This window comes from Sinocyclocheilus rhinocerous, unplaced genomic scaffold, assembly GCF_001515625.1.
Source record: "Sinocyclocheilus rhinocerous isolate Xijiao unplaced genomic scaffold, SAMN03320098_v1.1 scaffold1600, whole genome shotgun sequence".
Classification (NCBI taxonomy): domain Eukaryota; kingdom Metazoa; phylum Chordata; class Actinopteri; order Cypriniformes; family Cyprinidae; genus Sinocyclocheilus; species Sinocyclocheilus rhinocerous.
The window spans coordinates 875,927-896,055 of NW_015665129.1; the positions used below are offsets into that span (position 1 = coordinate 875,927).

General features: G+C 37.7%; 3 protein-coding genes across 7 annotated transcripts; 1 reads left to right on the forward strand and 2 right to left on the reverse strand.

Annotated features, from left to right (window-relative positions):
- The first annotated feature begins 344 nt into the window (after nt 1-344).
- On the forward strand, nt 345-11,146 carry inavaa (innate immunity activator a). Of its 2 annotated transcripts, none has more exons than XM_016542348.1 (10): nt 345-476; nt 5,294-5,406; nt 5,755-5,888; nt 7,343-7,465; nt 7,671-7,902; nt 7,983-8,036; nt 8,306-8,531; nt 9,249-9,404; nt 9,876-10,572; nt 10,666-11,146. In XM_016542348.1, exons 2-10 carry the CDS (start codon nt 5,352-5,354, stop codon nt 10,756-10,758), a joined length of 1,770 nt encoding a protein of 589 aa, XP_016397834.1. In that variant the 5' UTR covers nt 345-476; nt 5,294-5,351; the 3' UTR covers nt 10,759-11,146. The 2 variants fall into 2 exon arrangements, with proteins under 2 accessions (XP_016397834.1, XP_016397835.1); XM_016542349.1 differs by having other exon boundaries at nt 8,333-8,531.
- On the reverse strand, nt 10,709-16,408 carry LOC107731291 (lymphoid-restricted membrane protein). 4 transcript variants are annotated; one of them, XM_016542352.1, is made up of 13 exons: nt 16,373-16,408; nt 15,851-15,917; nt 15,697-15,763; nt 15,384-15,411; nt 15,011-15,151; nt 14,786-14,917; nt 14,514-14,661; nt 14,391-14,434; nt 14,210-14,260; nt 14,022-14,128; nt 12,778-12,913; nt 11,512-11,513; nt 10,709-10,773 (listed from the first exon to the last, which is right to left on the reverse strand). In XM_016542352.1, the coding sequence occupies exons 1-11, from the start codon at nt 16,373-16,375 to the stop codon at nt 12,802-12,804; spliced, it is 900 nt and encodes a 299-aa protein (XP_016397838.1). In that variant the 5' UTR covers nt 16,376-16,408; the 3' UTR covers nt 10,709-10,773; nt 11,512-11,513; nt 12,778-12,801. The 4 variants fall into 4 exon arrangements, with proteins under 4 accessions (XP_016397838.1, XP_016397836.1, XP_016397839.1 ...); XM_016542350.1 differs by lacking the exons at nt 10,709-10,773; nt 11,512-11,513; nt 12,778-12,913 and adding exons at nt 11,978-12,353; nt 12,463-12,591; XM_016542351.1 differs by lacking the exons at nt 10,709-10,773; nt 11,512-11,513 and adding an exon at nt 12,517-12,591.
- Nucleotides 16,409-16,856: 448 nt separating this feature from the next.
- On the reverse strand, nt 16,857-19,570 carry rpl10a (ribosomal protein L10a). Its single transcript, XM_016542306.1, has 6 exons — nt 19,478-19,570; nt 19,000-19,071; nt 18,645-18,725; nt 18,086-18,234; nt 17,802-17,974; nt 16,857-17,074 (listed from the first exon to the last, which is right to left on the reverse strand). The coding sequence occupies exons 1-6, from the start codon at nt 19,480-19,482 to the stop codon at nt 16,904-16,906; spliced, it is 651 nt and encodes a 216-aa protein (XP_016397792.1). The 5' UTR covers nt 19,483-19,570; the 3' UTR covers nt 16,857-16,903.
- Between the last annotated feature and the right edge of the window lie 559 nt (nt 19,571-20,129).

The following is a 20,129-nucleotide window of genomic DNA, read 5'->3' on the forward strand; positions in this document are numbered from 1 at the left end:
CCAGAGGACTATTCGCCAGCTGTCCTCTTGTTTAACTCTTATTGTCTCGGTTTTCTCCCGCCGGCTTTGTTAGGCACGCCTATCGCAGAAGAAGCGTGTGCTGCTTTCAAAAGATCACGCACGCTTACGAAGTATTCTAGACAAACATGCGCGATAGGGGGCAATTTCAGTGGTATCGCCCGGTTTTGTACTTCTAAATTTGTTAACAAGCACAGTTGAACATTTTTCCTCATTAACATGTAAGTAGGCATCTATTAATGTTAATACGTATGTTATTTTATAAATAGCAACTGGAGAATATTTCAGCTACATGGCAAACTCCCCCTGCGCAAATACGGTTGGTACAGTCCAGTGGCTTTTGGCTGGCTTGAGTAAAGACTCCACATCCAGCTGCACTGTGGAGTCGCCGGCACACGCGCATCTGCTGGAATGGAGTGAACGGAGGGTGTGTATTGGGCTGGATACGGCAAAGAAAGGTATGGTAAATATAATATTTGTATTGATAAGAAATATTACATTTGTGTATTACCTTTTTTTTGTGGCATAAATGGATTTTATATGTGGAAATTATATTTTATTAAAGCTTTGCACAAAGGCCACATGAAATCATTCATTCGAAGGCATGCGCTAAATCTTTGATAAGCTCTGTAAGTTACTCATGTTCTTAAATATGTTTTGAGTGCATTTATGTTTTTGGGACTTAAACCTACATTTACAACAGACATAAATGCTGACCATTTCATTGCATGGACTAGTGCTGCTTATAAGGTCAATCAACCCTTTCAAAGCATGCTAATTATTAAAGACTGTCACTAGTAAAATGAAATCTGAATTGCATGATATTTATGGGGCCCGAGTTGGTTTCGATGATGATGGCATAATTGCATTATGATTGATTAAATGGAATACCTACTACAATAATATGTATCTTCATAAGCTCCATGCATTTAAAAGACATGTTTCTTAGTGCTTGCGAGTGTTGTTTACCATTGAGCCAGATCCAGTGGTATTGGTACAGCCATTCTAGACATTAGGTCTGTTAAAGTTAATTAAAAGGAACATTTTACCTACAGTTAAAGCCATTATTATTTGTATAAAGGCTTACAGGGTTTATCTTTTTTCCAGAAATCCATGTTATATCTTAATTAACTTTGTACTGGAATACAGATTGAAGTTGATGTCCATTCATAAAGGAGAATGAGTCTGTGTTTACACTGGCAGAGAAACTTACTTTATTAGCCAAAGGTGTTTTCGTCTTTGAGAGGCTTTTTGTCATGCATTCTGATTAATCGTTTCATCTTCATCGAGTGGCATGATGAAAGGAGAGAAGTGGAATCACAAAGACTGTCTTTCAAGTCTCTTCACACACTCACTCACTCTCTCTTTCTCACTCTCCGCCATGTTTTGCATGGCTTCATTAACAATCGACTGGTTTTTGGCTTTGCACCAGCTGTGGAAATAAGTCACACACTAAAATCTGTCGCTCCATAACATCTGCATCCACACGATTCAGCATCTCTATAATAACAGGCTCCGCATACAATCTGGGTCGTGTTCAAATTTCCCGTCAGACTTTCCAAGCTCTGGCCCTCTCTGGGAATTCCAGAACTGGCCGCAGTGGTAATGAAATTGGCCGAGTAGGCATTCCAATAGATCACAGCCCCACAGACTCATGGGAAAGGGTGTTTGGGAATCTGGCGGAGATGACATGAGAATTGTAGACTATTGAAAATGGGCTTATTTGCTGATGTCTCATCTTTACGCTTGACTGCGAGAGAGGATGGGTGGATCTGTTGTGTTATTCTTCTGCTGCTGAGATCGCTGTCAAGAAGACTACGTCCTGTCTGCTCTTCTGAGCTTAATGTGCTTTGTAATCAAGACAGACCTAATGTGTTTTCAGGGTGGAGGTCCTTGTGAGTGCAGTTTGTGGGTTTGAAGGAGTAGGTCATCCAAAAATTCAAATCTGTCATGATTTACTCATCCCATCCCCTTGTGATTTCTTTTCTTCTGTAGAACACAAAAAGAGAAGTTCTGAAGATTGTGCTGATTGCTCTTTTTCACATGTTTACAACAAAGTCCCTTTCAAGGAAAGTCATTTAATGGCCATTTGGGAAATTTTAGGCATGTAAGTGTCATCTACTTGAATGATGAAATACTTAGGTCTCAAAAACTGCTTGCCAAACTCATATTTAAATCACATTTCAAATTAGGAATAAAATCAAACATGACCTGTCCCACAAATGTTGGGCAAATTTGTGTGTGATTGAATGTTTTCATGAATAAATGATTCACTAATTATGTAGGTACACTCTTAAAAATAAAGGTGCTTCAAAAGGTTCTTCAAGCGATGCCATAGAAGAACCATTTTTGGTTCCACAAAGAACCATTCAGTCAAAGGTTCTTTAAAGAACCATCTCTTTCTTGCGTTTTTGTAATCTGAAGAACCTTCTTTCGCCACAAAGAACCTTTTGTGAAACAGAAAGGTTCTTCAGATGTTAAAGGTTCTTTATGGAACCATTTAGACAAAAGGTTCTTCTATGGCATCGTGAAGCACCTTTATTTTTAAGAGTGTACTCAAATTTATTCTGAAATTTCTGAAAAAAATGTAGGAACAACTGACAATGTGTCAATTGGCTCTTCTATTTCGAAGGCTATATTGTGCATTGCAGTTTCTCCCATTTATAGTAATGCAAGTAAACTGTCTTGGTGCATATATACAGTCTTTCAAGCTTCAAAAATGATGCAAAAGCACCATACATTTATCATAAACTTTGACCCATGTGCTTTATTGACTTGGCATGATTACATTATGATTAGATACAATATTTACTGCAGTGGAAACACAAGCGTTATCATTTGTCTTTACTCTTTACAAGTTCCATGCATTAAAAAACATGTTAGTCTTCTGAAGTCAAACAATATCTTTGTGTGAGAAACAAGACCAAAATTCAAGACACTTATTTGAATAATTGATTTGAAATGGCAAGGAAAAGAGCAGCCAGCACAGTTCTCAATATTTCTTTGTATGTGATCCATGGCAGAAAGTCATACAGGTTTTCAAAGACGTGAGGATGAGTCAATGTTGGCAGAATTATAATTTTGGGGTCAACTAAAATTGGGAGTTGCTTTTTGTTTAATAAAGCACAGTTTGTCACAGTGACCTAATTCCTGCTGCAGTTTCATAAGCCTTTCTTTTGCCCTCTGTAAGTCTTGTTGTATCAGCAGATACTGTCCTCTCAGCAAACTGGCCACTCGGGCTTGTTGACACAGAGCTTTGCTGGTATTTTTTCAGTCGTTGGAGTGTCTGATGGAGCAGGCTGCTTTCTATTGTGCTGAGCTGCATCCATCCACATGAGTTACAGAACTGAATGAGGATGGAGCCTTTAGAAGCTCCACAGTCACATCCTGTCAAATTTTCTTCCTCAGAACTCAGGAAGAGGGATGATAAGGATCCACGCCGACTCATTAGTAGGGATGTTGTCCCTAGTGATGTGGGTGGGCAACTAGATTTCCCCCCAAAATAGCATTTATATAAATACAGCGTCTGTCCTAGATTTTTGTGTGCATGACACCGGCGCTCATTAGATATAACAAGGAGCCATGGGCCCTATTTCTAAAACACGCATATGATTGGATTTGATCCTAAATTCCATGGATTTCATCCAGAATGTCAAAGCTGTTCCATAACATCCATACAAACTTTTTGTTCCATATATACCAGTAATTCAAATAGTCCAACACTGATTATGAAAATGTAAAGATAAATAAATAGACAATCACAATATGCATAAATATTATTATATGTGCACATTAGTCATTTTAAGTGTGTTGTGGGTATTATATGATTTAATTTAATTCATTTAGATTACTGATTTCCTGGAATGAATGAATGAATAAATAAATCTGTGTATATGTAGGGATACATTTAGGGAATGTTTTTTGTGCATATTATATTAATGTTTTATAAATCAGTCATAGGAACATTTCAAAAAATGTGTTGCACGTTCACATTTAGGATCATTCCAAGCATATCTTTATACATGAGGCCTAGGTTTGATAATGGTTGATGTAACTTGCCTTTTCTTTCTCAGGAAATGACACCTCTTACTTTTTTGTAGGACTTCAAAAAAAGTAGTGTTGCAAATGTCATTAATTGAGCTAATATCTTCCTCAAATCTTGTTACTGGATATGAAAGCATCTTTTGTAATCCTGAAACTCAAGATGATGGCAATTCAGTCATAATTTAATCATCCTAAATGTTCCAAACTTTAGGCCACTTTCTTCTGTGGAACACAAAAAATTGAAAAAAATGTCTCAGTATTACTTGTTTTCCATATAATGAAAGTCAGTAGGGTCCAGTGTTGTTTTGAGGTCCAGTGTTGTTTTGAACCCCATTCAATTCTGCCATGATATATTCACTCTCATTTTTGGGTAAACTTCCCCTTTAAACAGATCAGTAATAAGTTTCCTGCTTGATTGATTCCTTTTACATCTGTAAGAGGATCCGATTTGTCATTCAAACTCTGCCCAATGCATTAACATGTTCCTTTACAATAACAGAACAAGATTTTATGTAAATGTCACAGCAGTATCTCCTCATCTTACTTTCTCCATATTGAGGCCTGCGAAATCTGAGACGTCACAGACAGAGATCCCTAAACGTTATTTCTAACAATCCTTTAGAAAAACTTTGCCTGCAAGTTTTCTTCATGGTAATAAGAGAATCCCTGACATGGTTATCTAAGTTATCAGCATGTCCCGCCTGAGGCTGAATCAGCATGGACACATTGTTCCACTTCAAAGCTGTGGCGAGTGGGCACTGAAAGAAAGAGAGGGGGTCTTGGAGAGAACAGGTGCAGTCTTTGGGAGGGGAAGAGTCCCTTCTGCCATCTGTTGACTTCTAGTTTTCCCCCAAACACACTTCATCACAATTCACACACGCCTGCTTGGTCATAGTGATCCAGGTTGCTATGGTGCTGTATGGGAAGGATAAGACCCCCACATGTGTGCGGTCAACTCTGGGCGCGCGGCCATTGTGTTTTGGGGGGGGGTGCAGACTGAAATAGGGGTGGATGAGGCGAAAGACCGGTTGCTTTGTCAGATGTGGAGGAGACGCTGAGGTGCCTGTGAAGGGTTCTTCTCGGGAGGTTCGGTTTTACATAATCGCACGGCCACAAGCCACTGTTTGGAAGGGAAATTTACTTAGTGGTTTCTGGACTGGAGAGCAGCAGTAAATGGAGAGCGCTTGAAATCAAACAACAGATTTCAGTCTTTTCTCTTCCCCATAAACAGGTCACATCTGCAGCCTGAACTCGGATATTTTGAAAACTGCAGAGTAACAAAAATAGACATGGATTGTAAGGAGGAGATCAGTGACTCTGATAGCGGGATCATTTTAAACTCTGGTGAGTGCTTTTGTTTTGTTTTCATTTTCTTAATGATAAATCATATTTAGGAGGGAGGAGAATGCATATCAGTAACCAAAATGTGGTGCTGTAGTCCCCAAAAAAACTAATTTTTATCAGTATACCAGTTAATAAACATTACTTAAAATTTTCTAGCTTTATTTTATCTAAATTTTTTTTAAAGAGCATAATAGGACCCCTTTAAGAAAACAGGAATTGGAGGAAAGTCAGATACTCAAACTCTAGTTTCTTACATGAGTGCTAGAGTTCATTGTGTCAGGGCAGGCCAACTGCTAGCCCCCTGTATGTGTGTGCTCTTGTGTAATGAAATCTGTTGTGATTATCCAGGCCCAGACAGTCCCACGTCTCCGGTGAAGGACCTGAGCACTCACACACGTGCCATGAGGCTGAAGCAGCAGGCCCTTGAGGACAGACTGGAGCTTTGTGTCCTGGAGCTAAAGAAACTCTGCATTAGAGAGGCTGTGAGTGACAAAAAAAAGTGTCATCAGTATTGCCATCTCTGCTAAATTCATAGACATCATGTATCATATTTATATATATATATACAGTGGGTACGGAAAGTATTCAGACCCCCTAAATCAAACCATCACAAATAGCTAAAGGGTCTGTGGAAAATTCTTGAATTGTGCCCAAAAATCTGCTTGGATATGATATTTCCCATTCATTTTCTCCATAGAAATTTCATAAACGTATTCAATTTTTTAAGATTTTAAGGCCGGTTTCACATACAGGGCTTAGACTAAGCCAGGATTAGATCATAGTTCAATTAAGACATTTAAGCAATTTTCATAAACGTGCTTAGAAAAAAAACATTACTGGTGTGCATCTTGAGACAAAACAAAGGCACTGATATATTTTAAGATCAGTCAATGCAAGTTTCTTTCAGTTGAAACAGCTCAGACTTACATTTTAGTCTAGGACGCCTTGTCTGTGAAACCTGGGGTAAGTCTTTCAGATTTTTAAGCTATGAACCAAAAAAACGGAGCCATGAACCCCAAAAAAACAGCTTAAAGATAAGATGAATCACAACAGTAAAACCTTTGATTTCCATTTGAAAAGACAAAATTAACTAGGGTCTGCCAATACTTTGGGACCATAAAAGGGGTTTCTTGGTTTAGAGCAGTTTAAGCCTGGCCTAATTAACGAATGAAGCATAATGACTTCTAATCAGGCTAAACAATTACACTACCATTTAAAAGTTCGGGGTTGGTAGAAAGTTTTTTTTTTTTTATTTCAAAATTACAATAAAACAGTAATATTATGAAATATTGTTTCAACTTAAAATAACTTTTTCTATTTTAATATATTTTATGTATTCCTGTGATGCAAAGCTGAATTTTCAGCATCATTACTCCAGTCTTCAGTGTCACATGATCGTTCAGAAATCATTCTAATATGCTGATTTGCTGCTCGAGAAACATTTTTTATTTTTATCAATATTGAAAATGTTTTTCTTGCTTGAAAACCATGATAAAATCTTACTGATCCCAAACTTTTGAAAAGTAGTTTGTATTACATACAAGGATAAATTACTTTGCACACACATTGTGTCGTAGTTTCAAAAGAATAGGAAAGTTTAAGAAGGAAAGTCAGCTGGCCCATAAGCGTAAATCAGATGGCTCGAATTAAGCTGGGCTTTTTCTTGTTCTCAATACAGCCTTTCAATAGAGGCACTAAAGCAATGTCCAAGAAACAGATGCTTCTTTACATGTTAGCCCACATGTCTGTCATTCATTATTGGCCAAGCAGGGAGAAGATTTAAGGACCCAATCATTACACCATAGAAACCTCTTTGTGGACATTTCGACAATATAAAGACGAGCATCTGCTCGCTCAAGATTTTGTTTTGTTTTGTATTGACTAACAAACATAAAGTTTGTTTTCTTTGAGATTAAAATGCCTTTTGTTTTAACAGGAGCTGACTGGAAAGCTGCCCTCCGATTACCCTCTCCTGCCTGACGAGAAGCCTCCGCAGGTCCGGCGACGCATCGGAGCCGCTTTCAAACTGGATGAGGGTTTTATTTCACAAGATGGCGAGGTATAGGCCACAGTTTCTACACGGAGATTACTTTAATAGCTTTAATGCAGCTGACTGTTATTTGAGCCTACCTGGCTAGTTTGAAATGTTATTCATGGTGGTGAAATGGTTCCACTTATATGGAAAAAGATTTTTTACGAGGTGCATTTAATCCATATTTCAGCATTTTCAGCATGCGGTTACCCCCTAAAATGTTTGTCTCTAGGAGTCTGAGCTGCACGCGCTCGAGGCTGATCTCGCCCTGCAGAGGCAGATTTATGAGGCAGCCCGAAAGCTCTCCCTCGAGGAGCACATCAGCAAACTGGTGAGGAAAAGCCGCCTGCAGCAGTGTAAACGTGAAGAGAAGAAGCTGAAAGAGCTGCAGGATGCGATACTGAAACACCGCGTCAACCACGGCTGTGTCTCTCCACAGACCTGCTATTCTTCCAGACAGAGAGGTCAGCCAGTTGATTCTCATATAAACTACATTTTCAAAAGATATGATTTGAATGAACAAATATTTGTTGGTCCATTCCAGATCTTTGTATGTCTGATGACAGCTCGCTGTCTGATGCTGTTGCCTTAGATGATGGTAAGCATGCAACCCTTTATTTCCTCAAACTCAAACTTTCACACTCCACTGTATGTGGAAATTTGATGTCTAGGAGTCTCTAGGACAGCGGTTCTCAATTCCAGTCCTCCGCTCTGCACATTTTGTATGTTTCTCTTATTGCTTCAGACTCAGGTGTGTTAACAAAGAGAGACATGCAAAACATGCAGAGCGGGGGTACGCGAGGACTGGAATTGAGAACCGCTGCTCTAGGAGTTTGCTAATGTAGAAAAATGGTCTTTTATCTACAGACTCAGACTCTGCTCCCTTTTCTCCAGCCGTTCTGGAGTCTTCCACAGACAGCGGTTTCCAGTGTCTGACTCTCTTGCCCAATAACGGCCCAAAGCAATCGAGCTCCAGTTCCAGTCTGGACTATGATGCCTCACCCATCCAGAACTCTCCATGGAAGGAGTCCAGCTTGGACCAGCCCTACCAGAAACAAAAACCTTCTCCCTCTGCCTGCAGCAGCCGCTCAAGGTACTGTGGGATATTCTAGCTTTGAGTCCCATGGTAGATATTTAATTGCAATATAAGCATACCATTACTTTGTGTTGTTAGAGCTGTTTTAAAGGTACTTGATAGATCATTTGGTTAACATACACCTTACTGTTCAAATGTTTGGGGTTGGTAAGACTTTTAGTAACACTTTACTTAAAGCCTCTATGTATAATGCATTATAAAGGGTTATTTAAGTGTATAATACATTATAATTATTGATAATGTGCGTTGTAATACATTATATCTTGTCATAAATGATTATAACCGAATTTAAAATGCATAGTGTAACAATGAATTAAGCATGATAATGTATTAACTGTGGTTACAATTATTCATGAGATTATAAGATGCATTACAAGGCATAATTAATGCATTAAAACGACTTTTATTATGCATTATACATATATGCTTTAAGTAAAGTGTTACCTTTTTTGTATTTTTCCTTGTGCTCATCAAGGCTGCATTTATTTAACTTACAGTAAAAACAGTAATATTGTGAAATATTATAACAATTTAAAAGGTCTGTTTTCTATTTTAAATATGTAAAATGTAATTTATTCCTGTGATGGCAAAGCTGAATTTTCAGCAGCCATTACTCCAGTCTTAAGTGATCCATCAGAAATCATTCCAGTATGCCGATTTGGTGCAGAAACATTATTATCAATATTAAAAACAGTTGTGCTTCTGTGTCAGCAGCAGTCCAACAGGCTCACCAACAGACACAAGAATGGCAGAACTTCCTCCAGCACCCCAGTTTGTGTTTAAGAGTCTGCCAGTGCGAAACAATCAGCCAAACAGCGCCCCCTCCACCCCAGAGCTGCCACTGCGCCGACAGTTCTCACAGTCCTTCAGGTAAATTAATATACAGCATTGGTACTTTAGGATTGCCTGAATACTGTTTTTCAAATACATGGCTCAAATTGATATTAAGACTGTTTTTAAAACTTGTGAAAGTGAAATATGTTGGGAAATACATACTAAAAATATTAGTGAAGCAGTTGCATTTAAATATTTTCGTTACACTTCAAGGTGTTTTTTTTACAGTGTAATCATACATTTAAGTACTGACTCTGAGTAATATTAATTAACTACATGTACTTACTATATGGGTTGGGTTAGGATTAGGGTTACTTGCATATAATTATGCATAATTTATTGTTATTATAATCGTAAGTACATGTAACATGTGTACCAAGGACACCTTAAAAAATAAAATGTTACCAATATCTTTAATTGATGTGTTTCAGTTTATTAATTAGCAACATTTGTATTTGTACAGCAATGTCTTACCTTACTAATCTGTTATCATCTCCTCTCAAATAGGCTTCCCAGAAGCAAACCAGAATTGACCAAGGCCAGCTCAGACCTGGGACGGGGCCGGACCAAGTTGCCGCGACAACGAGTGACCGATTTCGCATTAGCCTACTCAGTTCAACGTTTATATCAGTGCAGCTCTGAAGACAGCAGCTCCAAGCTTTCCATTTCCTCATACAGCAGTTCCTCCAGCCGAGAGACGACCACCGAGGCACCTAAACCCTGTCCGCCTCCATACGGCTACCATCGCACTGCTCCAAATAAAGGACCAAGCCAGCTCAACACCTACAGTACACTCAAAAACAACAACAAAAACCCACCTCACCTCGTGCCCGGCCCCAATCGAGTGAAGATTAGCAATGGGACACCACTTCAGGCAGACATGGCAAGGCTGCAACTCAGACAGAATTCACAATCTGATCCTGTACATACTAATAAACCCCAACAAGTCGAGGTTACCTCACCCAAACGAATGCTCAAGCCTCCCCCGCCATACACAAAGGTGGTCCGCACGACGTCACTAAGAGAATATCCCAACCACCCCAGCCGTGTGCTTCCTCGAGATGTGGTATCAGGGGAGCTTAAAACCTGGCACCAGAAAAACAATATAGTCATATCCATACCCCGCTCACTTGAACGGCAAGGATCGATTCGAATCAAGCGCCCAGTGCCGCCACCCTACCACCAGATTCCCTCTCATAAACAGGTAAAGATGTGGACAATATGTGCATTTATCAGTACCAGTTTCGTAAATGAAATCCGTTCTTGGTAAATGATGAGCATACTTGTTTCGATCCAGGTTTCTCAGAAGGTGATTCTGCAAAGGGCTTCGGATGGAACGCCGCTGCAGTGGTACGAAGAGGAAGACTCCGAGATTGTGAGTCAGGTGTAACCAGGTAGAAGAAACCTGGAGGAGATGACACAGAGAATAAGTGAACTCTCATTGTACGTCTTTATTTTTATTTATTGAGCCAATGGACTCACCGATGTAGTCTGATTATGTTCATTCTCACCGAGACTTTTTGACCAAGTTGGAGCTGAGCCTCGATTCCATATATGCCTACATTTGTGATTAAATTTCAAGTCTAAGACTTCTTTGTAAGGCATCATGCCAGATGTTTATGATGAATGTATAATATAATTGTGTTTTTATTGATGTCAGTAGAGTGTGGCCCACCTTTTGCAAAAGAATGCCCTCATGGAAATGACATCTTTTAGTATATATTTGTGTCTTGTACACGATTCGTCATAATTAATGTATTATGTAATGTCTTAGTTTCCCCATGATTTTATTTAATTTAACACATTATGAATTAATATATTATTTTTCCATAATATTTTTTATTTGTGAATTAATATTGCCCCTTTCCTAACACAATTTTTTAAAAATTAGTGAAGTGTTGCTCTGCTACTGTAATATGCATTGTCAGAATAATCCATCTGTGAGTTTTAATAATACCAAATGTTTTATGACACAGAGAATAAGTGAACTCTCATTGTACGTCTTTATTTTTATTTATTGAGCCAATGGACTCACCGATGTAGTCTGATTATGTTCATTCTCACCGAGACTTTTTGACCAAGTTGGAGCTGAGCCTCGATTCCATATATGCCTACATTTGTGATTAAATTTCAAGTCTAAGACTTCTTTGTAAGGCATCATGCCAGATGTTTATGATGAATGTATAATATAATTGTGTTTTTATTGATGTCAGTAGAGTGTGGCCCACCTTTTGCAAAAGAATGCCCTCATGGAAATGACATCTTTTAGTATATATTTGTGTCTTGTACACGATTCGTCATAATTAATGTATTATGTAATGTCTTAGTTTCCCCATGATTTTATTTAATTTAACACATTATGAATTAATATATTATTTTTCCATAATATTTTTTATTTGTGAATTAATATTGCCCCTTTCCTAACACAATTTTTTAAAAATTAGTGAAGTGTTGCTCTGCTACTGTAATATGCATTGTCAGAATAATCCATCTGTGAGTTTTAATAATACCAAATGTTTTACTTCCTGTTTGTACACTAACTAATTATGAAATATATTTTATATTATTTATAATACACTTTAATAAACAATATTACAGATCCTCACTATTGCCTTGTGCATTTTGTCACATTTTCAGATATTTCACATTGACATTGTAGAAAACAGATGTAGAGCATACATTGACATGAGTGCCAGTGCAAGACTTTTATTCTGAGACCATTTACAACTATACATGAAACAGTTTGCCCTAAAACAAAGTTAAAACATCTACCAAATAGTAACTAAAAGCTATCAACAGTGCTTTTAACATATTCATCACATTTCCATTTCTGTACATATTTATTATAATTTTCACATCCATAAGACGGGGGTTTGCAGCAACCACACTAATATGGCTAATATAATGATTGAGCAAAGAACAGCGAGGTAAATGACAAAGACTATCCAGCGGCAACGATACATCCACTGCATAAGAGGGCGCTGTCTGCAGGTGGAGTCACAGACAAAACAAATGATCAGTATGGATTAATAATTCAATAGATAAAAGACTATGTGAAAAAGCAGCGTGCAAATGAATATTAAGTGTAACTTACAAGCTAATGACACATCTATCACAGTCTCTGAGGTAGCGCTCGGATTCCTTCAGCAAGGCATGACTGCGCTCCAGCGAAGCCTTCCTCCTCAGCTTTTGATGAGGTAACACTGGCAGTGAACTTGGGTGTCTGTTATTTTCATAATTATGAAATGGTTAATATACCACTATTTAACTGTAGCAGAGTAAATCTTAGCACTAAATCAAACTTTGTGGATTGTTTATGTCTGTAATGATACATTAAAGGTTCCTTTATTCCTGAAACTTTTTCTCCATGACTTTGAAAAACCATTTGCCCATGTTTAAGGTTACCTACTTTTTTACAAATGTGGGATCCAGCTCAAGACTCAGAGTCTGGTTGGGATGAATTTGGGGAGAGGATGTCTTCCTCGGGAGCATCCACTGTGGCAGTTTGTGAGGGACTGTCATCTTGAGGTACTAACGTTACTTGCCTAAAGAAATGTGAGACTTGGATGTGGTTATTAATCACACTTACACTGTAGTAAGTCAGCATAAAACATCATTCACAACCCATTTTACTCCAAAATGTTATGTATTCCCAAGTTAAAAAAAAGGGTATGAAACAAGAAAAAATTACAGGACATTAGAAATGTGTATAAAGTCAGTCAATAGTTTAAAATTTGATTTCACGTTGATAAAAATTCACTGTATATATTTTATAAATGATTTTACTGTGAATGGTTGTTCTGTGTATATCATTGGTTAAAAAAAAAGAGACTTGAATCAAGTCTCCAGCATATATATATATATTTTCAATAATCTGTTTTCTCATCTGTACATCACTGACTACAGTGATGATGTATTTTTGCAGGCCAACCTGAAAGTTAGCATCACACTGGTTCCCTGGACAAAAACCCAATGGGATTTTTCCACTGGCTTTTGGATTATTGTAGAAAATAAGATCAAACCAACAAAAGTTTACGATCCTTACATATTCTGTTCATCATTATAATATTCACAAATGAACACAACTTTTATTTATTTTGAAGAACATACAACTGGCAGAAGTAAAAAGCTAAATGTAGGCTATAAATTAACTACATAACTACTTAGCTGTCAACAACTCTTTCAGTCTTTATTTACTCTGAAAGTTTGCGTTAAAATAGTTTGCGAGAGTGCGATTATAAACACAATGAAGTTGTGAAAGCAGACTAGTGATTAGATGAGTTTACCAGTGCGATATGATGGCATTTAACATCCCGACAACCTCTGCAGTCCCATTTAACCAGCTGTTAGCACCTTTTCAAAATAAATAAAAGCTTTAAATCTTTAAAATATTTAAGGTCATAGAATACGTGAAAATAACTTTAACTGGTCTTAACCACAGACCTTATTTGAAGCTTTTACCCAAAACCCAGTGAAAAAATTTACTTCAAACTGACTTCAGGAGGATAGAACCGAAAGTGCTAAAATGCTAACTTGTTTCTAGGTTTTGGCCTGCAAAAATACATCATCCCTGAAGCTGTCTATACAGAAGAAAAGATCTGACACTACTTCTGTTACATTGCAAATATAAATGTACAGATGTATCCAAATTACCCTCTGCTCATTTGGCAGTCATCTGTGTGGTCTGGTTTCTTTGTGATTTCACAAATCTCATTGGTCACTGAAGATAATATAGCTTCTGACTCCTTTATTTTTTGCTTCTTCAAATGAAAAAGAAAAGAAAATTACAAGTGCACTTAAACTAAATTAAGATGAATGGTTGAGACTCATTGTGCACCAACCTGGATTTGCTTTGCAATGATGTTTGTACTGATTCTACGCCGTAACTGAGGCTGAGACAAAAGAATGAGACTGATGATACAAATCATATAATACACATCTGAACTATAAATTATTCATATATCTATCACTGTAAGTCGCTTTGGATAAAAGCGTCTGCTAAATGGAGTCAAGAGTCAATACCTTCTGTGAGTCTTTTTCAAGCTTTTCAATACCGTCAGTTCCCACTGCAGTGACACAGATACATTATTTCAAAATGCTAGTGGACTTTAACATTGTGAAAGAACTGAATGGATGTTTTCCTACCCCACTGCTCACAGACATGTCGCTCTCTGCTGCTTTTCTCCATCTGTTTCTTCATCTCCTCCAGTTCAACGCTATTCCTCTCATGACCGCGCTTCAGGTTCTCCACATGAGCAACCATCAGTTCCACTGCATGGTTCACTTTGGCCTCCTACACAGACACAGAACGGGATTGAACATATTAAAAGCCCATTGATTGAACCACCAATCAAATGGGACCTACTATAATGTTCTCTGGCTTTGCTACCGGAGTAAAATCTAGTATGGACCGATACCTGATGCACAGCCCCAAGAACCTCTGCTGTGTTGGAGATTCGTCCGATGGTGCCCCTGATAATGTTAAGACACAACTCAAGACGCTGGAGAAGCCCGGCACGTTTGATATCTAAACACATTCCCTTGAGTGTCTAGTGGCAAAAATACAATTCTATAATTGGCATAGGCTAAATCCAAAAAAGCAATGATTCACAAAAGCTATTCTCAGACTGTAGTCGTCATACCTCAAGCACTTCCATGCCTCTTTCCGCTTCCAGTTTGAGGTTGTCCTCAGCATTGTCTCGAGCGTGTTCCTCTGTCTCCAGCCTCTGACACAGCGTGTACTGGTCACAGCGAAAGGCCAGAGACAGCTGAGAGAAAGCAGCCTGTGCAGGGGGTTTGTAAGGTAATGAAAGACTAAATTAAATAATTAAAAAATAAAATTTTAAAAAATGCCATTAAAAAATTATTTAGATAAAAAAAAGAATCTAAATGGAACAGAATTAGAAAGGTATGCCACACTTTAAAGAGAGCTGATATTCTTCAAAACCATCACTTCACAATGTCCATTTATGTATGTATCTACGTGTCTCTCTATTTAAATCAAACAGGACTGACCTCCAATTCCTCCTCTGTCATGTCAACACTATGATGGCATGAAATAACCAACAAAACAGACATTAAAAAGAAGAGTTTTTTTTTTTTTACATAGTTTTTGCACTTGTCTTGGCATTCACTGTGGACAGCAAAGAAGGAATTTCATTATACAGGGAAACCTGTTTCGATCACTGTGCACATGACAATAAATGCTTTGAATATTGAATTATAGGAATGTATGTCCACAAATCAAACATCTGGATAACTAAATAAACGGCTGATATAAAGCTAGCTGTAGTAAAAGCTAGCTTGTGTTTATATCTGAATATATCACCTGTTTGGACCCAGCCTCACCATAACAGATGGCTCTTCTAAGGCAGTTTGGTCCTCGTGTCTAGACCCTTCAGAAGAGAAAAAAGTCACTTAAACTTTTTTTTATTTACCCTGTATAGCATGAATGCATGGTGGGTAAATAGTTTTGGCATTACCTTCCTCAGAGTCATTCTCGCTGTTCTCTGTCTGGGTGTTGGTCAGGACTTGCTGGTCTTCACAAGCCTAATCAGACGTTATATTGTATACTGTAGTACATAATACTATAAATATATAGTACTGATTGGATTAGATTACTATTTTACCTAAAAAATAAAGCTAATGAAAATGTTGAAAATATTTATATTTCGTTCATCTCGATAATAATTCCAAGTTGCAAAATAATTAAGAACTGAGACATTAGTCTAAAAAAATATCCAGACTGTAAAAGCTTAACTGAGGTGTATCCTTATTTCCCCAACATTAAATGTTTAACATTTAACGTTTTAAAAATTAAAACACGCTTTCTACAGTTAGGAATTCTGCCAACATATTCTTGTCGTCTATGAACAAAAGCCCTCCAACACTTACATTCAATCCAATCTCATTAACCGTCGTTCCAATATTCAGATTTACCGCTTCTGCTCAGTGTAACGTCCACAAAGTATAATCAAAGAAAGATCAAACTTGCGCTTGCTTACCATGACATTTGCTGATTTCTTGCTCTCCACCTCTCTTCCTGCTCCTAACAGACTCCTAATCTCATTAAAAAATAGTGAAGAAAACTGGCAGATTAATGACGCTGTTTTAGACGGGTCATGGCTGCCACAGACACTGACTGACAATACCAGAATTTAGAAAAAAAACAAAGCTACGAAACAACTGCAAAATGCATTTAGCTTGGTGTGCATACTACAAAACACCATGAAGGTGAGCCATCTTGCAAAATTTGTCTTTAATGTTGTAGCCGATTTAAAATAAAATTCTTAATTTATGCATGTGAAGCAGTTTCACATCAAGCTTTTTCTAAGAACTACATGCCATTATACAGCTTCCTTGTGGTGTATAAATGTGATGCAAACATTTGAAAAACTTCAAATAAATTTGTGAAATTTTTACACCGATCAAACGAGCATATTTAGCATTTATTTGAAAGGACATTAGGAAAGACACAAAAACATGAGATTTGGATCAACTCCACATTTATTGTAGAAAATTGAGGAACATAGTCTCTAATAGAGGCGCTGTGGTTTTCCCATGGTGCTCTTGATGTAGAGCGCTCTCACGTTCTGCCAGTTCTTCTTCAGCAGAGACACCAGGAAGTTCACAGCCAGGTGGATGTTGTAGACCAGCTCTTCCTCAGTCATCCTGACGTGACCAACAGCCACAGCCAGACACAGAACCTGAACATGACAGGGATGACCATTATTTACTTCATACAAATTCAGGAGTTAAAAAAATATAGGGTTGATAAGATTTTTTTTGTGTTTGAAAGAAGTCTCTTATGCTCAATGCTGCATTTACTTGAACAAAAACACAGTAGAGACAGTAACATTGGGATATTGTATTAAAATACTACAACTAAAAGTAAAACAAAAAGCATTTTCTACTTTTTAAAAAATGTAATTTATTCCTGTGATGATAAAGCTGAATTTGCGGCAGCCATTACTAATTTACAAGCCAGACACAGAACCTGAACATGACAGGGATGACCATTATTTACTTAATACAAATTCAGAAGTTAAAAAAATATAGGGTTGATAAGATTTTTTTTGTGTTTGAAAGAAGTCTCTTATGCTCAACGCTGCATTTACTTGAACAAAAACACAGTAGAGACAGTAACATTGGGATATTGTATTAAAATACTACAACTAAAAGTAAAACAAAAAGCATTTTCTACTTTTTAAAAAATGTAATTTATTCCTGTGATGATAAAGCTGAATTTGCGGCAGCCATTACTAATTTACATATGTTTGTGGAAACGCTCATACATTGTCAGAATTCATTAGCAATAAAAAAAAAAAAATCTGAATTTCTTTAGAATAGAAATCTTTTATAACAGTATAAATGTCTATACTGTCACTTTTGATCAATTTAATGTCCAAAGCACTCTCTTTATTAAAAACATACCTTCTTCATCTGGAATTTGATGGTGGATTTCACTTCATCCACCTTGGTGGCCAGGTTCTCGTTATGGGTGAGCAGAGAGGGGAACTTTCCTGCCTTGTTGAGGCCAGGTCCCAGGATACGAGGAATCTGCTTGATCAGAGACTCAGAAGCCAGGAAAGCATCGTACTTCTTTGCTAAAAAGAGAACCAACAAGATGCATCAATACATAGACTCAATCCAGAACAAACTATAGCACTGAACACATACATGTCTTATCACTAATGTTCTCTCAAAAGGAAACTCACCCAGCTTCTTGACCAGTTTCTTGTTCTTGTTGAGCTTTTTAAGAGCCTCGATGTCCATGTGTGGAAGTTCAGCGGACTTGGCTTCATCACAATGCTGCTGGTCACCAAGGATGCACACGGAGAACTTGGGACGTGGGGTGGTCTTCAGCCTGTGAAGGGCGAAGGAAAAGACTGACTGACAAACATATCAGACCACTTTTGACCCACTTGAGGCAGAACAGAAGAGTCTTACCCATACCACCTCAGCTGGAATCAGGTGTTGATAGCACAGGCATATAATAAAATGGTCGGCTTAGGTATGACAGCATGAACGCCGTCACCTATAGCCTCCCCTCATGTTTTAAGACCCAGGGTAGGGGTCCGCCTGCGTCACCAAGCCAGAGAATGGATGGTTCAGACAGACTACCCGAGGCTGTTCTACACTGCCTGCCTTTAACCTGCCTGCTCAAGCAATTTAATCCAAAGAATAACTACCTCATGTCAAGATATCCAGATATTTATTCAGGCAGAGCAAAGGGCAGGCAGACAGAAGACTGGGCGATACAGTAAAGGGCCGAACCTGACAGTGCCTGAGAAACGCTTGTCCTTCTGGGGATCGTAGTTCTTCAAGCTGATCTGCAGCTCCACAGACTCAAGAAACCTTAAATATAAGAGTCAAAATAAATACCTTGTATACAAGTAGCCGTTACATGAGGGTAAACACTTGCAGTTAACAAAAATACATCTGATATTTAAGCATAGGCTTAATATTTATCAAGCAGTAAAACATTTATTAATTTAATAAATAGCTATTCAATTACTAGCAAGTAACACAATAACTAGTTTGTGCTGACCAGAAATTACCAGTAAGTACTGGTAATTTAAAAACGATAAATAAATATGTCAGCCAATGAACACAATGACCAGACTCTTACTTTCTCTTCTTAAGACGGGAACCAGCCTGGACCTCCCGAACAGCCTCGTACAAAGTGTCTCTTGAGACCTTGCTGTTAAAAAAATAAATTTACAAAATAAAATTATTAAGTCCATGACTAGTTTGTTCCATCCGTCGTTTAGACTGACCGGTGAATGTACCACTAACATGCCTCCAAACTCCGTTTCACAAGCCTCAATATATCTATATTACTTAAGTTAAATATGAATAATAACCGTCAGAACAATTATAATTTCAGATGAAGTTAAATATTAGTCTGATTAAACCGGATTGCATTCCAGATGATCCGGTGCGCTGCGCGGTAGCACTGAAGAGCTGCTCGAGTTTGTCAAAGAAAACAAATCTCAAGCTCTCCGACTGACATTGCTTGATGATATATTTGCCTATATAGCTATTCAATGGTGAAATAAAACGTTATAAAGGATTAAATACTTTATATATAAAAATTTCTCACGTGCCTCATCTTGCCGTGGTGCCTTTCCTTTCACACGGAGCTCGAAAAAGGAAGTATGAAGGGAAGTTGCGTCGAATATATGCGTCTGAGTGTGAAAAACGGACTTCCGGAGCCGCCATGATTGTTGTGGCCACAGAAACATGTAACCAGCAGAGAACTTTACATTCCACAAACTTTTTCTTTTAATGTGTCAAAAAAGTGTGTGCGCCATGCACAATTACATAAAATTGTATATATTTCTAATAAATCACAATAATTCATCTTAAAGCATTCAAATGTGTCCAGGACATAACATTTAAATAATACGAATCCAGATAGTTTAATTGAAACTATTACGTTTAATAAATAATATAAATAAATATTGATACAGGGGTTAAAGCAAAAAAATAAAAATCCTGAGCCTGAACTTTTTTTCCGGGGGGCGGGGCATGCAATGACTGTGGCAACTTTAACATTTGAAAGGATACTATGGCAAATTTATTGTTTTCCTTATTCAAACTGATTTTTTTTTCATGAATATTGGTTGACCTTAAGAATGAAAACTGTGTCATACACTTGGAAAATTATGAGCTATATCACCGCTTATCAACACTAGGGTGTGACAATACACTTAGCTCACGAGATGAGACAAAATACAGATACTTGGTTCACTAGAA